The 18,063-nt window shown below is 39.5% G+C and overlaps 2 protein-coding genes across 4 annotated transcripts; both read right to left on the minus strand.

Moving 5' to 3' along the window:
- Positions 1-4,385: 4,385 nt before the first annotated feature.
- Positions 4,386-10,574, minus strand: LOC133133925 (uroplakin-3b-like). Of its 3 annotated transcripts, none has more exons than XM_061250227.1 (6): positions 10,435-10,574; positions 9,774-9,926; positions 9,262-9,493; positions 8,396-8,478; positions 6,152-6,281; positions 4,386-5,347 (listed from the first exon to the last, which is right to left on the minus strand). In XM_061250227.1, exons 1-6 carry the CDS (start codon positions 10,496-10,498, stop codon positions 5,227-5,229), a joined length of 783 nt encoding a protein of 260 aa, XP_061106211.1. In that variant the 5' UTR covers positions 10,499-10,574; the 3' UTR covers positions 4,386-5,226. The 3 variants fall into 3 exon arrangements, 2 of the variants coding, with proteins under 2 accessions (XP_061106211.1, XP_061106210.1); XM_061250226.1 differs by having other exon boundaries at positions 9,768-9,926; XR_009709221.1 differs by lacking the exon at positions 4,386-5,347 and having other exon boundaries at positions 6,398-8,478; positions 9,768-9,926.
- Positions 10,575-12,551: 1,977 nt separating this feature from the next.
- On the minus strand, positions 12,552-15,757 carry prkrip1 (PRKR interacting protein 1). Its single transcript, XM_061249294.1, has 6 exons — positions 15,600-15,757; positions 15,229-15,307; positions 14,672-14,772; positions 13,632-13,717; positions 13,290-13,351; positions 12,552-13,056 (listed from the first exon to the last, which is right to left on the minus strand). The coding sequence occupies exons 1-6, from the start codon at positions 15,738-15,740 to the stop codon at positions 12,959-12,961; spliced, it is 567 nt and encodes a 188-aa protein (XP_061105278.1). The 5' UTR covers positions 15,741-15,757; the 3' UTR covers positions 12,552-12,958.
- Positions 15,758-18,063: the final 2,306 nt, after the last annotated feature.

An 18,063-nucleotide genomic window follows, 5' to 3' on the forward strand; every position in this document is an offset into this window, starting at 1 on the left:
TTTTGAATGAAGAATCAAAGGAAACACATTGATTTTCACTACATTTTTATTTCATTGTCTATATGGAGTGTATTAATTTAGCTGGAAGTATTGCCGTGGCAGTCAATATTTCTGGCGAATCAGCAATGAAAATGTCTTGTTGGTAAGGAGAAATAATTATATAAACCTTGGGGATTTTTTCCCCAGGCAACTGTTTTGGAAACATGGTGGCACATGGCACATGGTAGCTCTTTTCCATTAATCTAGTTACTTACTTGCTATTTGAACTCTTAAATATGTAGGTTACCTGAATGTTTTCAACTCTGTTGTCAAAATAAGAACATATATATAATTAATTGTAATTGTCTGAGGCATTGGCCAGCTTCCTGACAAAGTACTCAGTTCATCATAAGTTAGCATTTGATTTGAATTAAAAAACTTTAATTCATTTTTTTTACTTTTTAAAATGTGTAAATCAACACACTCCATACAAACAATGAAATTTCATACGTACATTTTGTTTTTACACCATAAAAATGAAACAGCCCCAAATCAGCATATACATACTTGGCACTTGACACGAAAATGTTTTTGACAGGCCACCTCATGAACTTTGACCTTGAAGTTGACCCCCCCCCCCAGAAAATGTTTCAAGTTAAAATGTATTTCAAGATGACCATTTGATGGACCATTTATACATCTCAGAATTTATTGGAATTGAATTTCAATTGAAATAGTTTCTTTAGGCCAATTCTTAAGCATTTTCTGGCCTTTTAAGTTTTTTTTTTAAGAGTGCCCCCAAGAGTCTCGATTTAAAGTGGGTTCGAGTGGGAACCACTGATTCAAATAAAAAAATATATTTGTATATTTTCTTGAATCTCTATACTACAATATAAATCTGTGATGTTTCTGAGTATTGTCTGTTAGTTTTATTTGTTATTCTTGTATATCTATTATTTTTCACTGTTATGTCTGGTTTCCTGTTTTAATTCATATTCATAGCACTCGTCTTCCGATGTGATATCTGTGTCTTTATGTAGTTCTGAGCCCGAGTAACTTCCCTGTCTGCGTGATTCACTATTTGGGTGGTTTCGGAATTTTCCGGTTTCCCATAATTCCTTCTTAGTCTCCTTTTCTCTTACTTCCTGCTTTTTCTCCATTCATGTTTGTAGATAGCACTAATCTACTAATAACTACTAACATAGATTTTGCACAGTACTAAATTATATTAACACACTAATTGTCTGTCTAACTAATTAACTAACAGTCACTAGTTTGGGGTAATTGTAATTTAATCACATAAACTAACAGACTAACTCTATCGCTACTTCGATACTTCTCTATAACTCCTCCTCCTCCTCCCTGTCTCTAATTGCTTGCCTTGATTCAGTGAAGTGTTCCTTGCTCTCACCTGCTCTCCCCTATCACTACATTCCTTAAACTCTGTGCAATTGTCTACTGCCTAGTCCGGAGCCGTTTGTAATACATGTGTGTCTTCGTGAATCCAGTCCACGTCTTAGTGCATCCCTTGTCATTGTATTATTGCCCGTTCACGTTTCTCACCTCACTCCCATGTCTCATCCCTCTGTGTATTTAAACCCTCAACCTTGTCAGAATGTTGATCTATATTTCAGAGCCGATTATTTGTACGCCTGTTATACTAGAGATTCCTGAGACACCCTTTGCCTGACTTCGAGATTGCCTTACCCCTTCTGTTTTGTCTGCCTTTTGGTTTTTGATCTTCTTTACATTTTGTACCTCTCATTTCTGATTATCTGGATTGTTGACCCTGGACTGTTTAACTACTATTCTTCGACATCTCGATTTTGGCATTGTCTTGGATTACTGGTTTTTGATATCGGACTGCTAATATGCACCAATTTCTGATTATATCCTGCTCTGCGCTTGGGTCTCCTGAACGATAGGCTACAAAATCTAGCAAATTCGCTGATATAAAACTCAAATCCCTGGTCAAAATGTATGTTTTTTTCACACTTATGATAGAATGCCCCCTCAGTGATTCCCTTGTACATATGGGTGGAAAGGCTGGCAAATGGGGTCCTCAAGTCTGTGGCTGTGCAAAAGAGGGGACAGTTTGAATTGTGCATAATAATCATGTTATTAGACCAGGGGTCGGCAACCCTGGTCCTGGAGAGCCGCAGGGTGTGCTGGCTTTCGTCTCCACCTTAAAATAAGCAACCGATTCAGACCCAAGAAACCAGGGGCCTCATTTATAAACGTTGCGTAGGCACAAAAGAATGCGTACGCCACTTTCTAAGCAAACTTTGGCATTTATAAAAAACGAACTTGACGGGAAAATGTGCGCTCCTCCACGGAAACTCTGACCCATGCGTACGCACATTAACTGGAGAAATGAGAAACTGTGCCTTTAATGCTCGTGACGTAAGACCAGGAAAACGGGAAGTGAAACAGGATTTAAAAAGGTATAAAGATTTGCCGGGAGTTGTGGCTGGGTATGGCTGCTGTAAGGACGTGCTTCGTCCCTGTTATACTTATTAAAATGTTGTGTTGTTGAATCTCGCTACACGGGTTCTCTCCCTTCCTAAGTGCAACACAACATTTGGCGAGGAGAGAAGTCGAAAATGATATACAACAGATACCACTGTGTAAAATAAATCGAAATTGATTGTTGTTGATTGTACTCTTAAAGGGTTCTGATTTTTTGCATGTTTACACTAGGACTCGGAACTATACTGTCCTCTCAGGTCCTCTTTGCTAAATGGCTGTCTGCTAAATGCCATGCAATGTAATGTAATGTAATGAAATATTACCTCTCACGTATCATATACGAAGAGTTAATTTGCAAAAACGGATAAAAGCCTCTCTTACAACGAATAAACAAACAGCTGTTTGATTGATGCTCCCTGGAGTGCCCAAAAAATATGATTTAGGATGATAAATATAAACGGAGATGTTGTTGTAAAATAATCCCTCAAATATGTAGACGAATTGTTAAACAATACTTCATGTTATTAAATGTATTCTCATAAATAATATGGTGAACAGTCGGACAAATTGCGCTGCACTGATGCCGTTTACATTGCGTCAGTCGGGCAGATACGAGCATAGTTTCATATATTGTTATCATATTCATATATTATGTTTTATAATGTGTTTATTGTTATTATATATTATTTTTGTTCGTTTTATCTCTTAATTTTGTAACTGTGTTTTCAATGGTGCTAGACAAATGACGTGTATTATTATTATTCTTATCATCATCATCATCACATTCGTTGTGCAGAACTGTTCGTCATTTACAATCAATCAGGATAATTCCCACACCTGTAGCTTTTCAGAGGCAATCAAATGGCTGAAATCCCTTTTCTTGGCCTTCTTTTCAGCGTTTGCCATTGTCGTCTTCGTGAAATGCATATTCATTAGGGGTGTTTCACTGCCTATTTATAGGCAACTGTGGGCGGGACATGAAGCTGGCAAAGTTGCGCCACATTTAGAGTTGATTGTGATTTATAAAGGAAAACTGGCGTGGGACGTGCGTATGCACTGTTTTATAAATCAGAATATTTTTTTTGCGTACGCACGTCCTAGGTTTCATGCTTAGGCAACCTTTTTACGTGAATCCTAAGCACAGTTTTATAAATGAGGCCCCAGGTGAGGTGAGTTAACTGTGCAATCAACGGCTTTCATTGATCAATTAATGCCAAGTAACAACGAAAGCCAGCACACCCTGCGGCTCTCCAGGACCAGGGTTGCCGACCCCTGTATTAGACCTTTCTGACATATCCTCAAAATCGAAATGTATTGCATTTTATAGCTTCAACAACCACCCACCAAGGAAACTTCAAAGAATGTTATGATCCTAACCTGAAATATCCTTACAAACAAAACTGTATGAATGCTAATTCTTAAATAATGTATGTAATGTACACAAAACAAAAATACAAAAAATATGAGACATGGTGCAGTCTCGAGAGCAGAGGTCACCAACCCTGGTCCTGGAGAGCTACTGGGTCTGCTGGTTTTTGTTTTCACCTTAAAATCAGCACCCTGTTGAGACCCAGGTAACCAGGTGAGGTGAGTTAACTGTGTAATAATCTGCTCTAATTGATTAATTAAGTGCAGAGTAACAGCGAAAACCAGCAGACCCAGTAGCTCTCCAGGACCAGGGTTGGTGACCTCTGCTCTAGAGTATATCTCTCAAGCCATATACTGCATATCAATTATATCACATGGCTAGGTGTTCAAACCCCATTTATTGCATGTTCTGTGCTATGATCCATCCTCTGTCTGTTACTATCTGCTGTCTAATGTAAGAAACACACTCTCCTTTGACCTTTATTTAAAAAAAACTGCATAATCCGTTTAGACAACAAATAAAAACATAGTAACTTGAACAACTGGTTCTAACAAAAATGCACAATTAAAACAGTGAAATAACTGCTCTTTATTTAAATTCCACAGCTTGTACCCCATCATGGGAAAGAGACAATCACTGTCTAATGCCTAGTGGATTCTTATATCATTTACATACAATAAGTGAAATACTATATTTATTTTATATTGACAATTGAAGTGCAATTTTGTGGACCACTTGGTACAGTAACTTGACCAAACACATATTCATCATACTCTATTAACACTAAGGTCATAAATATTAGCTATAAGTCTATTTATGTGTGATTAATTTCACATTAAAAAAAACATAAAACATGCTTTCCACAAAACTTGTAGCATTAAAATAATGGTAGTATTCCTGATATAGAAAATTAGAATTAGAACACTAGAATCAGGGAATAATCAGTCAACCAAACACGGTATGAACTCAACTTGATATGGGGTTGTGGGGATGTGTGCGCATGTGTGTGTCTGTCTCAACGGGGGTGGCCTAGCGACAACTATATATAGATTGCCTTTGTTATTACCAATAAGACAAAATGTGAGCATTAAACAGACACATTTTCCATTGGTTGAAAATGAACCTATCCTTCTATAACAGTGTGTTTGTCCTTCTCAAAACAAATTATTGGGAGCAAGTTTCTCAAGAGTCTATCACTTTCCATTTCTAATAACATCCACGTGTTTTTTCTGTGGTATTCCTTGGTAATATATGATATTAAAATAAATTTTATGACTACAGGGACCAGTAGCATTAAGCTGGAAATGCACTACAATCAACAAACCAGGCAAAACCCTGGACATCCAATCACACATTTAAACATTCTATTTGTTGCAAGTCACATACTCCAGTTGTTCCCTCTGAAGTGGTCATATCTGTATGTTGCTATAGTACTCTGAACTATTGAGGTTGTGCGTATTGTATCTTCTTATCCCGTGGCTGAGGGAAGGAGGTTCTGGAATTTCTGGCGGTTCTTGAGTGAGTCCAAAACTGCCAATAAAATCACATCATTGTTATGAGAAGGAGTTCCACTAGCTTCTGGATTGAGTCATTTTGGGAGATAATTCAGTTCAGAAATATTGTCAGTTCATAAATATTAAGGCATTTGAAATTGAGGCAGACTTGAGTGAGTCAGCGGGTCTCTCTGAGCCCAGTCAATGCTTTCTCTCTTAGAGCAGATGAGGACAAATTGATAAGTCCAAATCACATAATATTTTCACAGAAGGAGGAGAACACCAGATCTGATGGGAATGAGTAATGTGCAGTTGTATATGATCAAATTTGTGTGTATGCAAATATATTCAATTATCATTATCAACTATATTTGGCAGGAACATTATTAAATTTTGTTATTCTATTCACATTCTGTTTACACAGTGATATTTGCAATAGTAATTGAAAAAAAGCATTTGTGAAACCCTGAAAGTGTCTGTAGGCATCACCTTTCATTACCCATCAATCCAAGAATGTATTTTTCTGAAGGGATAATGTTAAATGAGCTTGAGGTCAGAGGTTGACCTGCTTACTTTAAATACCCTTGGTAACAGGGCACAAGCTAATCTTGTCTAGCATAGGCTAGGCCGCTGGCAAATCCTGAAGCCTACCAGAGTTATAGAGGAGATCCAAAAGAGAGATCAAACAATCTGCAGTCCTTCCTCAGCAAAACCAAGAAACTATAAAAATGAGGCAGCTAAAAGCACAGGCACTAAAAACACAGAATTATGTGTTTATTATTTGCACAGCTCTATCGTGACAGTGCGGTTATAAGTGACGGGTGAGGTCCAAGTGACTCACCCGCCCTGCAGCAACGTGACGACCAGCAGCAGCGTCAGCACCGCCAGTGAACAGGAGAGGATGACGGTGATCACAACCATCGCCCCAGAGCGTCTCAACGTTGAGTCGTCAATGGAGGAGCTGGCCCTGGCTTCAGGAGTATAAACACAGATAAATCCATTAGCAACTTACTATTGCTGTTTTCATCATTTTCTCTCTAAATAAGGGATAAGATCATTATTTTAACAATAACTAATTTTGCCTCACAGCAAGGAGTTCCTGGGTTTGAATCCCCGTCGGCCGGGGCCTCTCTGTGCGGAGTTTGCATGTTCTCCCCGTGTCTGCGTGGGTTTCCTCCGGGTACTCCGGTTTCCTCCCACAGTCCAAAGACATGCAGGTTAGGCTGATTGGAGAGTCTAAATTGCCCATAGGTATGAGTGTATGAGTGTATGAGTGTGTGAATGGTGTGTGTGCCCTGCGATGGACTGGCGACCTGTCCAGGGTGTATTCCTGCCTTTCGCCCAATGTATGCTGGGATAGGCTCCAACCCCCCTGCGACCCTGTTCAGGATAAGCGGGTTAAGATAATGGATGGATGGATAACTAATTTTCATTAATTATTGAATCATTACACTGAATTGACCCATAGGGAGCAATGTATACAGAGAGCTCCATAACATGCGGGACAATTTTTTATGTTGATATGGCTCTTTACTCCACAAATTTTTATTTGTTATCAATCAACCCACATGTGATTAAAGTACAGATTCTCAGCTTTCATCAAATGGTATGTTTATCCAATTTTGTTTCACCATTTTGAATTTACAGAACCTTTTTATACACACTACGCCCATTTCCAGGTATCATAAGGTCAGGTGCGTTCATTTGCTTCCTTGCCGGTTTAAGAGAGCATTCTAGGTTTCTAGGTTTTTTGTTGCCTTTGGAGTCTTTTATTGGCATTTGTCAACACGAGGACCAGAATTGTGGCAATAAAAGTCCAGGAAGCCAATTATGAGTCTGACTTACCAACATCAACTGGAACATCATTTAAACGAAAGAAGCTCAGTAATCAAAGGACCTGGTCGGCCAAGGAAGACCTCTACAGAAAGAATTCTCACCACAGTGAAGAAAAGCCCCGAAACACTTCTGTCAGATCAGAAACACTCTTCAGGAGGTAGGAGTGGATGTGTCAGTGACTACTCTCCACAGAAGACTCCACACACAGATCTATAGAGGCTACACTGGTAGATGCAAACCGCTAGTTAGCTGCAAAAACAGGATGGTCAGGTTACAGTTTGCTCAGTAGTTCCTTAAAGAGCCTGCAGAGTTCTGGAAAAAGGTTTTGTGGACAGATGAGTCCATGTATGGCACTTGATCCTGCAGCAAGACAATAGACCTCATCCAAGACATTTTGCATTCTTATCATACATTTTTCAAAAAAAGGACATCCATACAAGTGTGCCACTTATTCAACAAATGCACCTAACTTCAGGCAACTGCCCTCAATGAAGATGTCTGTTATAATATATAATATAGAATATATGGTACTGTAGGTGGGTTCCATTGGATAGACGGCCAATGGGATTAACAAGAACAAGGGACTACCAACAGATACCTGATTGGGTAGACTGTGGTTCCTTCGTTTTTGGCAAAACATAATAATATGGCGGACCTTTGATAAACTACATTTCAGAAAACATTTGAGCCAAAAACTAAACAATGAAGTTGCTGAATATGGACCCTCATTTACTACAAGGTGAAGACCACTGAAAAAGGAAATTGGTGAATGTCAAGTTCTCTTAAATCAAAAAGGCACTAAACATTTACATTTATATCACATTAATATGTCCCAAACATTATGGTGCCCTTTTATTGTACTTCAATAAAAGCTGAGAACAAGTCAAGTTGTTTTGATTAAAAACCTAAAATTGAGGAAAACCGAAAAGAATCAAGAAAAATACTGTATCTCTTTGTCCCAAACAAAGCTTATTGTATACAGTGGCTTCAGAAAGTTTTGAGACCCCTTCATTTTTTGCACACTTTATTATGCTGTAGATTTTATTTTACATGGATAAAATGGCCATTTTTGTCCACCAATAACCCATAATGACAGATGTTTGTGTAGATTGATGGGCAAAAATTGCATCAATTTAAATCAAATTTTATCAATTTAAAATGCAAGCTACAACACAGTAAAGTGTAAAAAAAAGTGACGCCATGTTTTCTGACTTTAAAATCCATGGAAAGGTAGTGACAGTGCACATACGTGTTAATAGCGTTATGGGTTGGGACCAACGTGTGCCAGATTCTATTGTTTTGTTTGCAGGATCCACCAAGATATATTTCACTCTGCAGGAAAGACAAAAGTAACATAACATAACAGCATATTTAAAAAGACAATGACACCAGAAAATGCATGTTGGTTTCAAAACTAGCAAAGCATGCAGATCAAGAGGTTCAGCTGTTGTTCAGACCAAATGTCAGAATGGGGAAGAAATCTAAGTGACTTTGACCAATGAATGATTGTTGGTGCGAGACATGGTGGTTTGAGTAGCTCAGAAAAGGCTGAGCTCATCGGATTTTCATGCACTGAGAATGAACAGCAGTTCTACAGGCAAAAATGCATAGTTAATGAGAAAGATCAGAGGAGAAGGGCCAGACTGGTCTAAACTGACAGGAAGGTGACAGTAATGCAAATAACCACGCATTATAACAGTGGTATGCAGAAGAGCATCTCTGAACACACAATTCAATAAAACCTCTAAGTGGATAGGCTACAGCAGCAGAAGACCAATAAGTCAAAAGAATATGTCTAATAAATACCTAATAAAGAGCTCACTGAGTGGATAACAATGATGTGTTATTTAGCTGACACTTTTATTCAAAACGACTGACAGTTGATTAGACTAAACAGGGGACAATCCCCCCGGGAGCAATGCAGGGTTTAGGGCCTTGCTTAAGGGCCCAACGGCTGTGCTAATCTTATTGTGGCTACACTGGGGCTTGAACCACCAACCTCATGGATCCTTAAGCACTAGGCTACAAGCTGAATTGGTAACACCACAGCTGTACTTTTGGTTGGACTGCAGACGTATTGCAAAAATGGCTTTGAATCTGTGAGTAGTGCTTTACCTGATGGTGGCTCCGGTGGGCAGGACCCCATTGCAGTTGGTGGTGTCACACCTGCCCTCCGACCCTACCCGGAAGTACCTGATCCCAGGCAGCTCCGCACAGAGAAAGCTGCTCTGAACTCCCAGTCTGGTGATGAAGAAGTTGGGTGACGTGCCATCCAGGAAGGCATCGGGGTACGGTGAGGCTGACAAGATGCCGCTGCTCGTCTTCTGACCCTCAAACCTCTGAACTCCTGTTGGCAGGGCCATCGCCCGAATGGGAAACATTTTGTACAAAGCAAAGTATTTGGACTTGAATAGAGATGAACTGAGTACATATAAACAAATACAATTGACATTTCTGAGGTGTAAGCCAGGCGGTGTGAAGAAGTGTGAGTCAATTTCACACCCGCAGAAGTAACTTTGTAGCACAAGTGAGCTACAGTGACCACAGTGAGGTTATTCTGAGAAGGATGTATACATGCTGTACAGTAATTTACCATTTAAATAGGCTTGAATAGGACTCACCATTACCTCTGGCAACCACAAGCCATATCTCACATTGGTGTGAAGAGCAGGGGAGGCCTTCCACTTCATCAAAATAGCACTGCGGCTGTCTTAACATCATTGTTCTACTTGTCAGTATACCTAATGCTACTGTTGAGGAAATTTCTGGGGTAACGGGAACTGTAAGGAGACATTTTGACATTTCTGAGCAATTTTGCCTGTAACTAGTGCACTTTTAATTATAACATATCCTATGTACACCTTATTTACCGCATTTTAATCTGTAAAGGTCATTGTCAAACAGTTTATAGGTCAAATAGAACTTCAAAGGACGTGTTCCTGAAAAAAGGAATGGTTCAGTGCTACATTCAGTCATCAGTTGTCTGCTAACACCAGCTGAACCTTGGTCACAACTGAACAGAAAATGTGAACACCGAAAATCAACATAGGACTAGCTATTCTTATTACCAGTGTTTTAGAAACTAACAAAAATGCACTTGTCATCCAATTAAACTGGCTGATTGTTTTTTGTTTTTTTTTAGAACTGAAAAGTCCTAGTTACATCCTAAATATTTCAATTCAGCATGCCTGCTTGAACGCACTTAAATATGCAAATATAACAATAAAAGGCATTAGTTTTGGCAACACAACACAAGGCACTGCCAGAAAAAGCAAATCCTTCTCTTACCTTCCGTGGTGTTTGCACCAAGCCAGACACATACGAGCACCACTGCTATGGCCACAGGGGCCATGGTATGCAGAAATGTTTAATTTCCTTTCAAAATATTGCGGCTAATTGGGATGTCTGGAATCCCACTCCATTGATGATTAAATGGTGAAAAATGTCTCTGCTCTGCCTCCGGGCCCTACCCTGGCAAGCCCCTTACAAAGCCACTGAACAGGTTAGACAGGACCGAAGGGGAGGGGAGGCAAAGATGGTCCATTGCCACCAGTCACCAGTAACATAGTAAGATCATATTATTATTATTATTATATTATTGTAATTGAACTTCATCATAAAATGAGAAAAAAGCAGCTTATTACTGCAGTAAAAAAATTATTGGCCTAGAATACAAAAATTATTCAGCAAATGCACTGCTTATATTGCGGCCACATAAACAAACGGGACAGGTAGAATTACACAACTCAGCGAAACCACTGATGTTTACATGTCAACTTTACAACTCATTGACAGGAAGGTGCAACTGGTTCCTGTATTGCTAAGGCTCAGGTATTATTCTTCACACCACCGAGACAAACTATGAAATTCGGCATACTTAACTGGCTAAGAAAAAACTGAGACACGGAAAGTGATTCCTAGGGTTGGCACACTGCCACATAAGACAAAGACTCCTTTCTTCATTGTGGCTGTTTATAGATGTAGGGTTTTGAATTCAGGCTTTGTTTCTCACCAGATTCCAGGGGATGATGATCAATGGAAAGACAGGGCACTCCCAGATTCATACACGGCTTGGCAGAGTGGTTCTGGTCACTACATGAATTGCTTAACTATTGCTGGTGGTTTGATAAAGGGTGGGCTCAGTAATGTAAGGACAAGGCCCGTTCACTACTTATATACAGTTACTGAGCACTTTATTAGGTATTTATTAAACATACTGGGTTTCTGCTGCTGTAGGCTCACCACCTAGAGGTTTTGACACATTGTGTGTTCAGAGATGCTCTTCTGCATACCACTGTTGTAATGTGTGGCTATTTGCATTACTGTCACCTTCCTGTCTGACAGCTTGGACCAGTCTGGCCCTTCTCTTCTGACCTCTCTCATTAACATTTCTGCCTGCAGACCAGCTGTTCACTGGATATTTTTTTAGTTTTTGCGCACCATTCTCTGCAAACTCTAGACTGCACATGAAATTCCAGGAGATCAGAGGTTTCAGGGGGACTCAAACAACCGAGTAAGACAGTTTTCATTTAATTTCGTTTTTTCACCATGTGAACATTAACTGAAGCACCTGAGCCGCATCTGCATGATTTTATGCATTGCACTGTTGCCACATGATTGGCTGATTAGATAATCGCATTAATAAGTAGGTGCTCAGTGAGCGTCGTATCTTAGGGAGTGTCTGCACAATGAACAATGTTATTTAAGGACCTTTAAACCAAGATAATGTTAAATTGAATTCAGAAACTGAGCTGGTTTACCAATGCTGCGTCGTGTGATTAAAAGAAATGGAAAAAGAGGGCTCGTGTATAACACTCAAGACACTGTTATATAAATGGAAGTATGACACACATTCCTCAAAATGTCATGATGCAAAAAGTGTTTACACAATGTACTCCCCTTATTGGGCAAGCTCGACATTTTAAATTCCAGTCATTTTGTTAGTTTGGCATGCCGTCGTTCGGCTGTGCATTCCATCAACAGCAGTCGTTCCAATTTATCCGCAGTACAAATGATGTCCTCTTCCCCGGGAACAGGATTTTTCACAGCATTTACATTCCACTGTTAGAGAGCACGAAAACCGTGACACCATACAGGACCAAGACATTGCATGTAAATCACAAGATGGATGATCAATGGGTTTTAATAATGAAGTGTTCATAGACTGCTGAACACGAGCCTGCAAAATGCATTCGATTCCATCTTTCAAATAAATTGAGATTTCTTGGGTCTCCTTTGGAAACTGATTTCAATGTCATTATTAATACAGTTAAACAAAAATAAAATAATCCTGACTGAAAGACAACACGTTTTTCATTGAACGAATGTTGGAGCTTGAACAGGATTTTGGGATTCATGAGAAAAAGGAGAAAAACATTTCTGAATTAATAGATTGAGTAAAAAAATTGAAAATACTACTTTTATTTTATTTTTTTAATACAAACAAAATTAATTCACTCCCAGAAGTTATGGGGCTAGCATGCCAGGCATTATTTGTGTAGGTTGCACAAGACCTACTGTAATATTAACACCAAATAAAGCTCAATGTTACAAATTAAAACCACAAAATGTTTTCAGTCCATCTTCTCTCAAGAGATAAAGAGCACAGCCCAAAATACCAAATGGATGCAAAACTTATTTCAGTAGAGCAAACTCTTTGTACAGAAGGCAAAGACTTTTTGAGCCTGCCTGGACATCAAACTCATTTGGCTGGTTATGTCCCCAAAGGCTGTGAAATATGTCCTTTGACCCCAAGCCATTGCTGGATCAGAACCTCTTCCTTGCACTCGCTGCAGTCCATAGGACCGAGGTGTCATCTCTTTCCCATGACAAAGCTGGGGACCTCAGCATCGTCCTCCGCGTCGCCATCCGACTCCTCCTTATCACTGCTGGAGGCCGGCTTGTTATCATCTGGGGAAGAGATATATAACTGATCAAATCTGATAAATAACCCTAGTAACTACTGGCCCCATCAGCGACAATGAACACAAGTAACACCCGCAACGAAAATCCTAAATCTTTTGGTCTGAAACAAAACAGCCAATCACAGCATATGAAACAAGTAAAAACCACTAACAGTAGTACTGTGAAACCCAGAATGGCTGCATTAGAAAACCCCACTGTGTGGAAAAACAAAGATTTACCTTCAGCCGTCTCACTCTGCACTTTGGCTTTCTTTGCCAACATCTTTTGCTTCAGCTTGTCCCTAGAACAGCCATTTTATTTCAAAGCATAATGTATCAGGTCAACATACACATTGATACACATCCAAAAACCTTTCTGAAAACAAAATGGATGATTAAGTTGGGAAAACAATTCTGGTGGAGTCGACAGACCTAAATATCAAAGTATGTGCAGAGCGAACCCTAGTGGCCAATCTAGTAAAAACACTCACATTTAACAGTATAAGGAGTCAATCAATAGCTTAATGAATAGAAAATCAAACTATTAAACAGTATCCCTTCCCCACCAAAATATATACATACCTCTTCTTCTTTCTTTTAGCTGTCCTTTCCTCTGCCTGCTTTTGGTTCTCCTCTACTTTTTCCAGATATTCGTAATCCAGCTTTTGCTGAAAAAGTCAATGGAAAAAACAAACAAGGACCCATGAGACCATATGAATGTGTTTCAGAATTTCCAATATTCTATAAGTCACTGACCCATTTGCCCACAATAGGAAACATAGGTAAAGATAAGATGAAATCAATATGAACTTTTTCCTCTTTTTCCTGAGAGAATTTGTTCAATTCCCAGTTGTTCAATTTAATAAGATTTGCCTATACAGAAAGCATCCTGGATTTAATCTACCAGAGGACCTCTATACAGTGGGTTCCAGAATTATTGACACCTTTGATACAAATTAAGAAAAAAGGCAGCATATAAAAATAAAATAAAAACACAGACAATAGGAAAACTATATACTCCTTATGTTTCAATGTTTTTTTTCCAGTAATCTCATTATTTCTGAAAAGCAGGAGTCAGAATTATTGACAATGATTGTAAATAAAATCAAACTAAGTGAAACTGGCAATAACATTTTACTTAATTCAGTTAATCTCAGTCAAAAGCTATATAAAAAACATAGCATAGCATAGTATAGCATGCAAATTCCCTTTGTCATCCATTACAATGAAACATCCATTACATAATCTACAGACACAATTCAGAGCCAACAATGGCCAAATGTACCTGGGCATTATTGTTGTTTTCTTGTGTTCTATTATGTGCTCAGTCAGGTTTTGCGAGCATGATTCTAGCAGTACAATCAGACTGCTACAACATTGTTATTATTAAAACGGTTTTGAGTGTTGCTTATAATTTACCAACAACACAAGCATGCACTACCCTCTCTATTTTACATACAGTGCACCGTGAGGCCAGAAGCAGGAGGTAGGTGCTAAGGGTCTGCATTACTCAGCTATTAGTCTGCTATCAGTCCCATCAGTGATATATGGGATGACAGTAGAAATATGGGGTAACAACCTGACAATACATTTGTTCTCCATTACATTGGTTATATGTGTACCTTCTCAGTCATCCGGTCAAGAAAGTCCTGTCTCTGATACTCTCGGCGACGAAGGTGTCTGTACACATGGAACTCTCCGCTGCCAGCCCCTGCACTGGACCCTAAGAATGACATTCAGACAAGACACATCTTACATTTCTTAAATATAAGAACATGTACAAAAAACATAGTTAAGACAATAATAAGACGTGGATTGCAACTTGCAGACTGTGCAGTATCAATTAAGGTATTCAACATAGTCACTTTAACTGGATTAACACATTGTAGGGTAGAGGCATATCCCCATCTTACTTTGCCTCGACCCTATAATATAGAAAACTGAAGTTACACAATGGATCTAGCTATGCAGCCCCAAAGTAATCATTATTAGTTTATATTACTTATCTCAAACATTAGAGGTTGGATGAATAGCCAGGTGGCAAACTAGTAGAACATCTCTTGACACACGACAAAGAACAAATCACGAAATCTCGAAAGATTAATTCACTAGTCACTAGAAGGGCCAACCAAGAGTGAGCACGGCGTAAGTCTGGAATGTTTAGCCAAGTTAACCATACCCATAACATCCCGCACAAACTCTGGTGGGGCACGAGGGTTCCATTCTTTCGGTCGTTCAGGCACGGGTGCAGGTTTGTCCTGAGTAAATATAAGAACCAAGTTGGAAAGAGCTCGTACACTAGCTTGACTAGCTAACTGCTCTATGCACTATTAAGCGCTTAATCCACAAATGTGGTTTATTTTAACGAACCAATTCTCCAGCTTGTTAAAGCCTCGGTGTTTTTCTTTTTTTTAGCTAACGTTAGTAATCAAACCGCAGTTATTTTATTTCCAAATCCACTGTGAGCTAGCAAGCGACCCGGTTGCCAGAACACACGCGATAACAATAACATGTCTTCAAAGAGCAATAGTAACATGACCAGACACTCACAGGATTTCGCATCAATCTCTCCAACTTTAGCCGCTGCTCCTCTGCCGGGGTTTTAGCTATTATTAAGGGCTGCGATTCTTTTCCCGCAGGTTTCCCCGGTCGACCATCTTTCTCTTTAGGGACCGCCATTTTCAAACTCATAGACAAACAACGTCATCAGACAAAATATTGTTCTGCCGGATCTGCTTCTGCACTGTGCTACCGCCGCCAATAGTTGTGGCGTACTTACTGCAGTCATGCGCAAACGTCAGATTCACCAAAAACCTTTAGATTCTCCCCCTCCCCCCCAAGACGACCTAATTTGTCAATAAAGAAAGCACTAGGTTATTACTGTATATTGATATAAAACGCAATGAAATTCAGTTGTTATTTCATATTAGTTAAGTAAGGACATCTCTTAAGTATACTTGTCCACGTGCACGTTGCTCGGTTCCATCGGTAAATATTTACATCCAGCCAGTGGTTGAATTTAATTTAAACGAAATGCATATAAAAATGTTATGTTTGGGAAATATGAACCCCATCAAATAAAATACGGCAAAATAGTTAAAAAAAAAATATATATATATTTTTTACATGCAAATACAAACCTGTTTTGCACAAATAGAAATTTGAACAATTCATTTAATCAAATTCTGCTGAACAGAGAAATTACAAACAATTTGTTATATTTTGATGTAAAATGCAAGCATATCTGGTCCTAAATGTATTTCCCATATTCTGCACATTTCCCTTATTCTGCATTACCCATTTTCTTGTTGGCCATGCACAGACCAGAAAAGCTGGCACTCACATGGATGTAAGCAGACAAACCATCGTTTCTCATGAGCATACACTTATGCACATGTGTGCACATACTGTACATAGTGAACACAGGCTAAGCAGAACCCCTACAGGCAGACTCATAAACAGAAAACACACTCAAGAAAGAAAATGTGTTCCATATGACTTTGCTTGTGTGCGCGCATGCATGCATACGTGCGTGTATGTGGGTGTGTGCGCACGCAGGCATGCATGCATGGGTGTGTGGTCATGTGTGTTGATATGAAAGGAGACTGGTTGGAATGGGGCATGCTTCTCATCCTGTCTAAGCCAGCTGGATGCTTCTGCAGGCTGCCTTCATTAATGCTGCTACATGTCTTCATGGGAGCCAGCAGCTTTTGCAAAAGTGCTCTCACCGAAACAAACGGAGCCTCTAACCTTCTGTACTCTCAGGAATCCTCCACTGTAACGTCTTCCTCTTCCTTATCAGGCACTAAGCCCATTTCTCATTTATTTTACGGTATGCTTTTTGTTGAATCCTGTTCAAGTGAGCAGCACCATGCCATACAGTACAAAGAAATACATGACTAACTAGCTTGTCATCACATTAAGCGAAACCAAGACCAGAGGATGCTCATGGTTGGGCAAACACTCCACACTGTTTCAGATGGGCTGTAGTCATAAGCCACACAGGGTGCTCACATTATCCAGAAATTAAGAGGTACATTCATTGCTGGAAGGGTTGGAGGGGGATACAGTATCTTTTGTGAATTTGATAGGCCTCAGTAGGTTTGACATTGATCCCCCCACTCCCCTCCCTTCCTCAGATTTGCAGTGTTCATTTACACCCCCCCCCCAGATTAGCAGATTAGACTGTGGTGTAAAATGAGCAAATAGGATGAGCAAATAAGACGGCACATCTATTCTCCATGTGATGACTTTCAGCTGACCTTCACACCAAAACAAAAGCATACGCTTTCCCCTGATAATGTGAATTTAATCTGTTTAATGAAGATTCCCTCCCCCCTTCTACAAACCCCCCTCAAGACAACCTAGTGGGGCGCAGGTGTCTAATTGGAATATTTTGGGGTGATTAAACAACAAATCCAAGCCTGTTTTTTGTCCTCAACAGAAGTCAATGGCGAACTGTGACTCGCCTTCCCTAACAGATCAAATGTACCTCTGATCTATTAAATATGTTGGATAATATTTCAGAGCTCAGTGACACGGGATTAAGAGCTGCGCGATAAGCCCAGCTTCAAGGAGGTTGAAGGCCACGGCAATCAATCAGCTCAGACCATTTTACTGACTTCTACAGGACCTTCATCGTAAGCAGGGTAAGAATTCTAGAGGTTTATAAGGTCATTCCAATGTGAGGCAGTGGGAAACAGATTGCGAGAACATTATTTCATTGTTTTTGAATGCCATGCATGAGATCACAGGAAAAGAAAGTTCCAGTCGAGTGCAGCGCATGTAATTATGTTGCCGTTAAGAAAGAAAAGCACAAAAATTCCATGTGACATGAATTAGTCGCTCAGAGTGCAAATTGTTATTCTACATGTGAGTGGCCAACTGCATTTCACTGTAATGAGGCCTTGTTTAATTCAGTTATCATGTCTCCATTAAAATGAAAATAAGTAGCTTTTAGTCATCTAATAACCATGTGATCAGGAGATGAGGAGCTTATACGGTCTTGAAGCGT

Source organism: Conger conger, chromosome 7, assembly GCF_963514075.1.
Source record: "Conger conger chromosome 7, fConCon1.1, whole genome shotgun sequence".
Lineage (NCBI taxonomy): Eukaryota > Metazoa > Chordata > Actinopteri > Anguilliformes > Congridae > Conger > Conger conger.

Bases quoted from the DNA above. Each gene is read 5' to 3' on its own strand.
- prkrip1 (XM_061249294.1), bottom strand. From the start codon at position 15,740: ATGAGTTTGAAAATGGCGGTCCCTAAAGAGAAAGATGGTCGACCGGGG. The intron at 15,308-15,599 runs GTGAGTGTCTGG...ATATTTACTCAG, and splicing joins AGAGATTGATGCGAAATCCT to GACAAACCTGCACCCGTGCC. The intron at 13,057-13,289 runs GTAAATCTTTGT...TCTCTTCCCCAG, and splicing joins GCAGAGTGAGACGGCTGAAG to ATGATAACAAGCCGGCCTCC.
- LOC133133925 (XM_061250226.1), bottom strand. From the start codon at position 10,498: ATGGCCCCTGTGGCCATAGCAGTGGTGCTCGTATGTGTCTGGCTTGGT. The intron at 9,494-9,767 runs GTGAGTCCTATT...CCCTGCCAACAG, and splicing joins TGTGGTTGCCAGAGGTAATG to GAGTTCAGAGGTTTGAGGGT. The intron at 5,348-6,151 runs GTGAGTCACTTG...TTTTATTGGCAG, and splicing joins GTCACGTTGCTGCAGGGCGG to TTTTGGACTCACTCAAGAAC.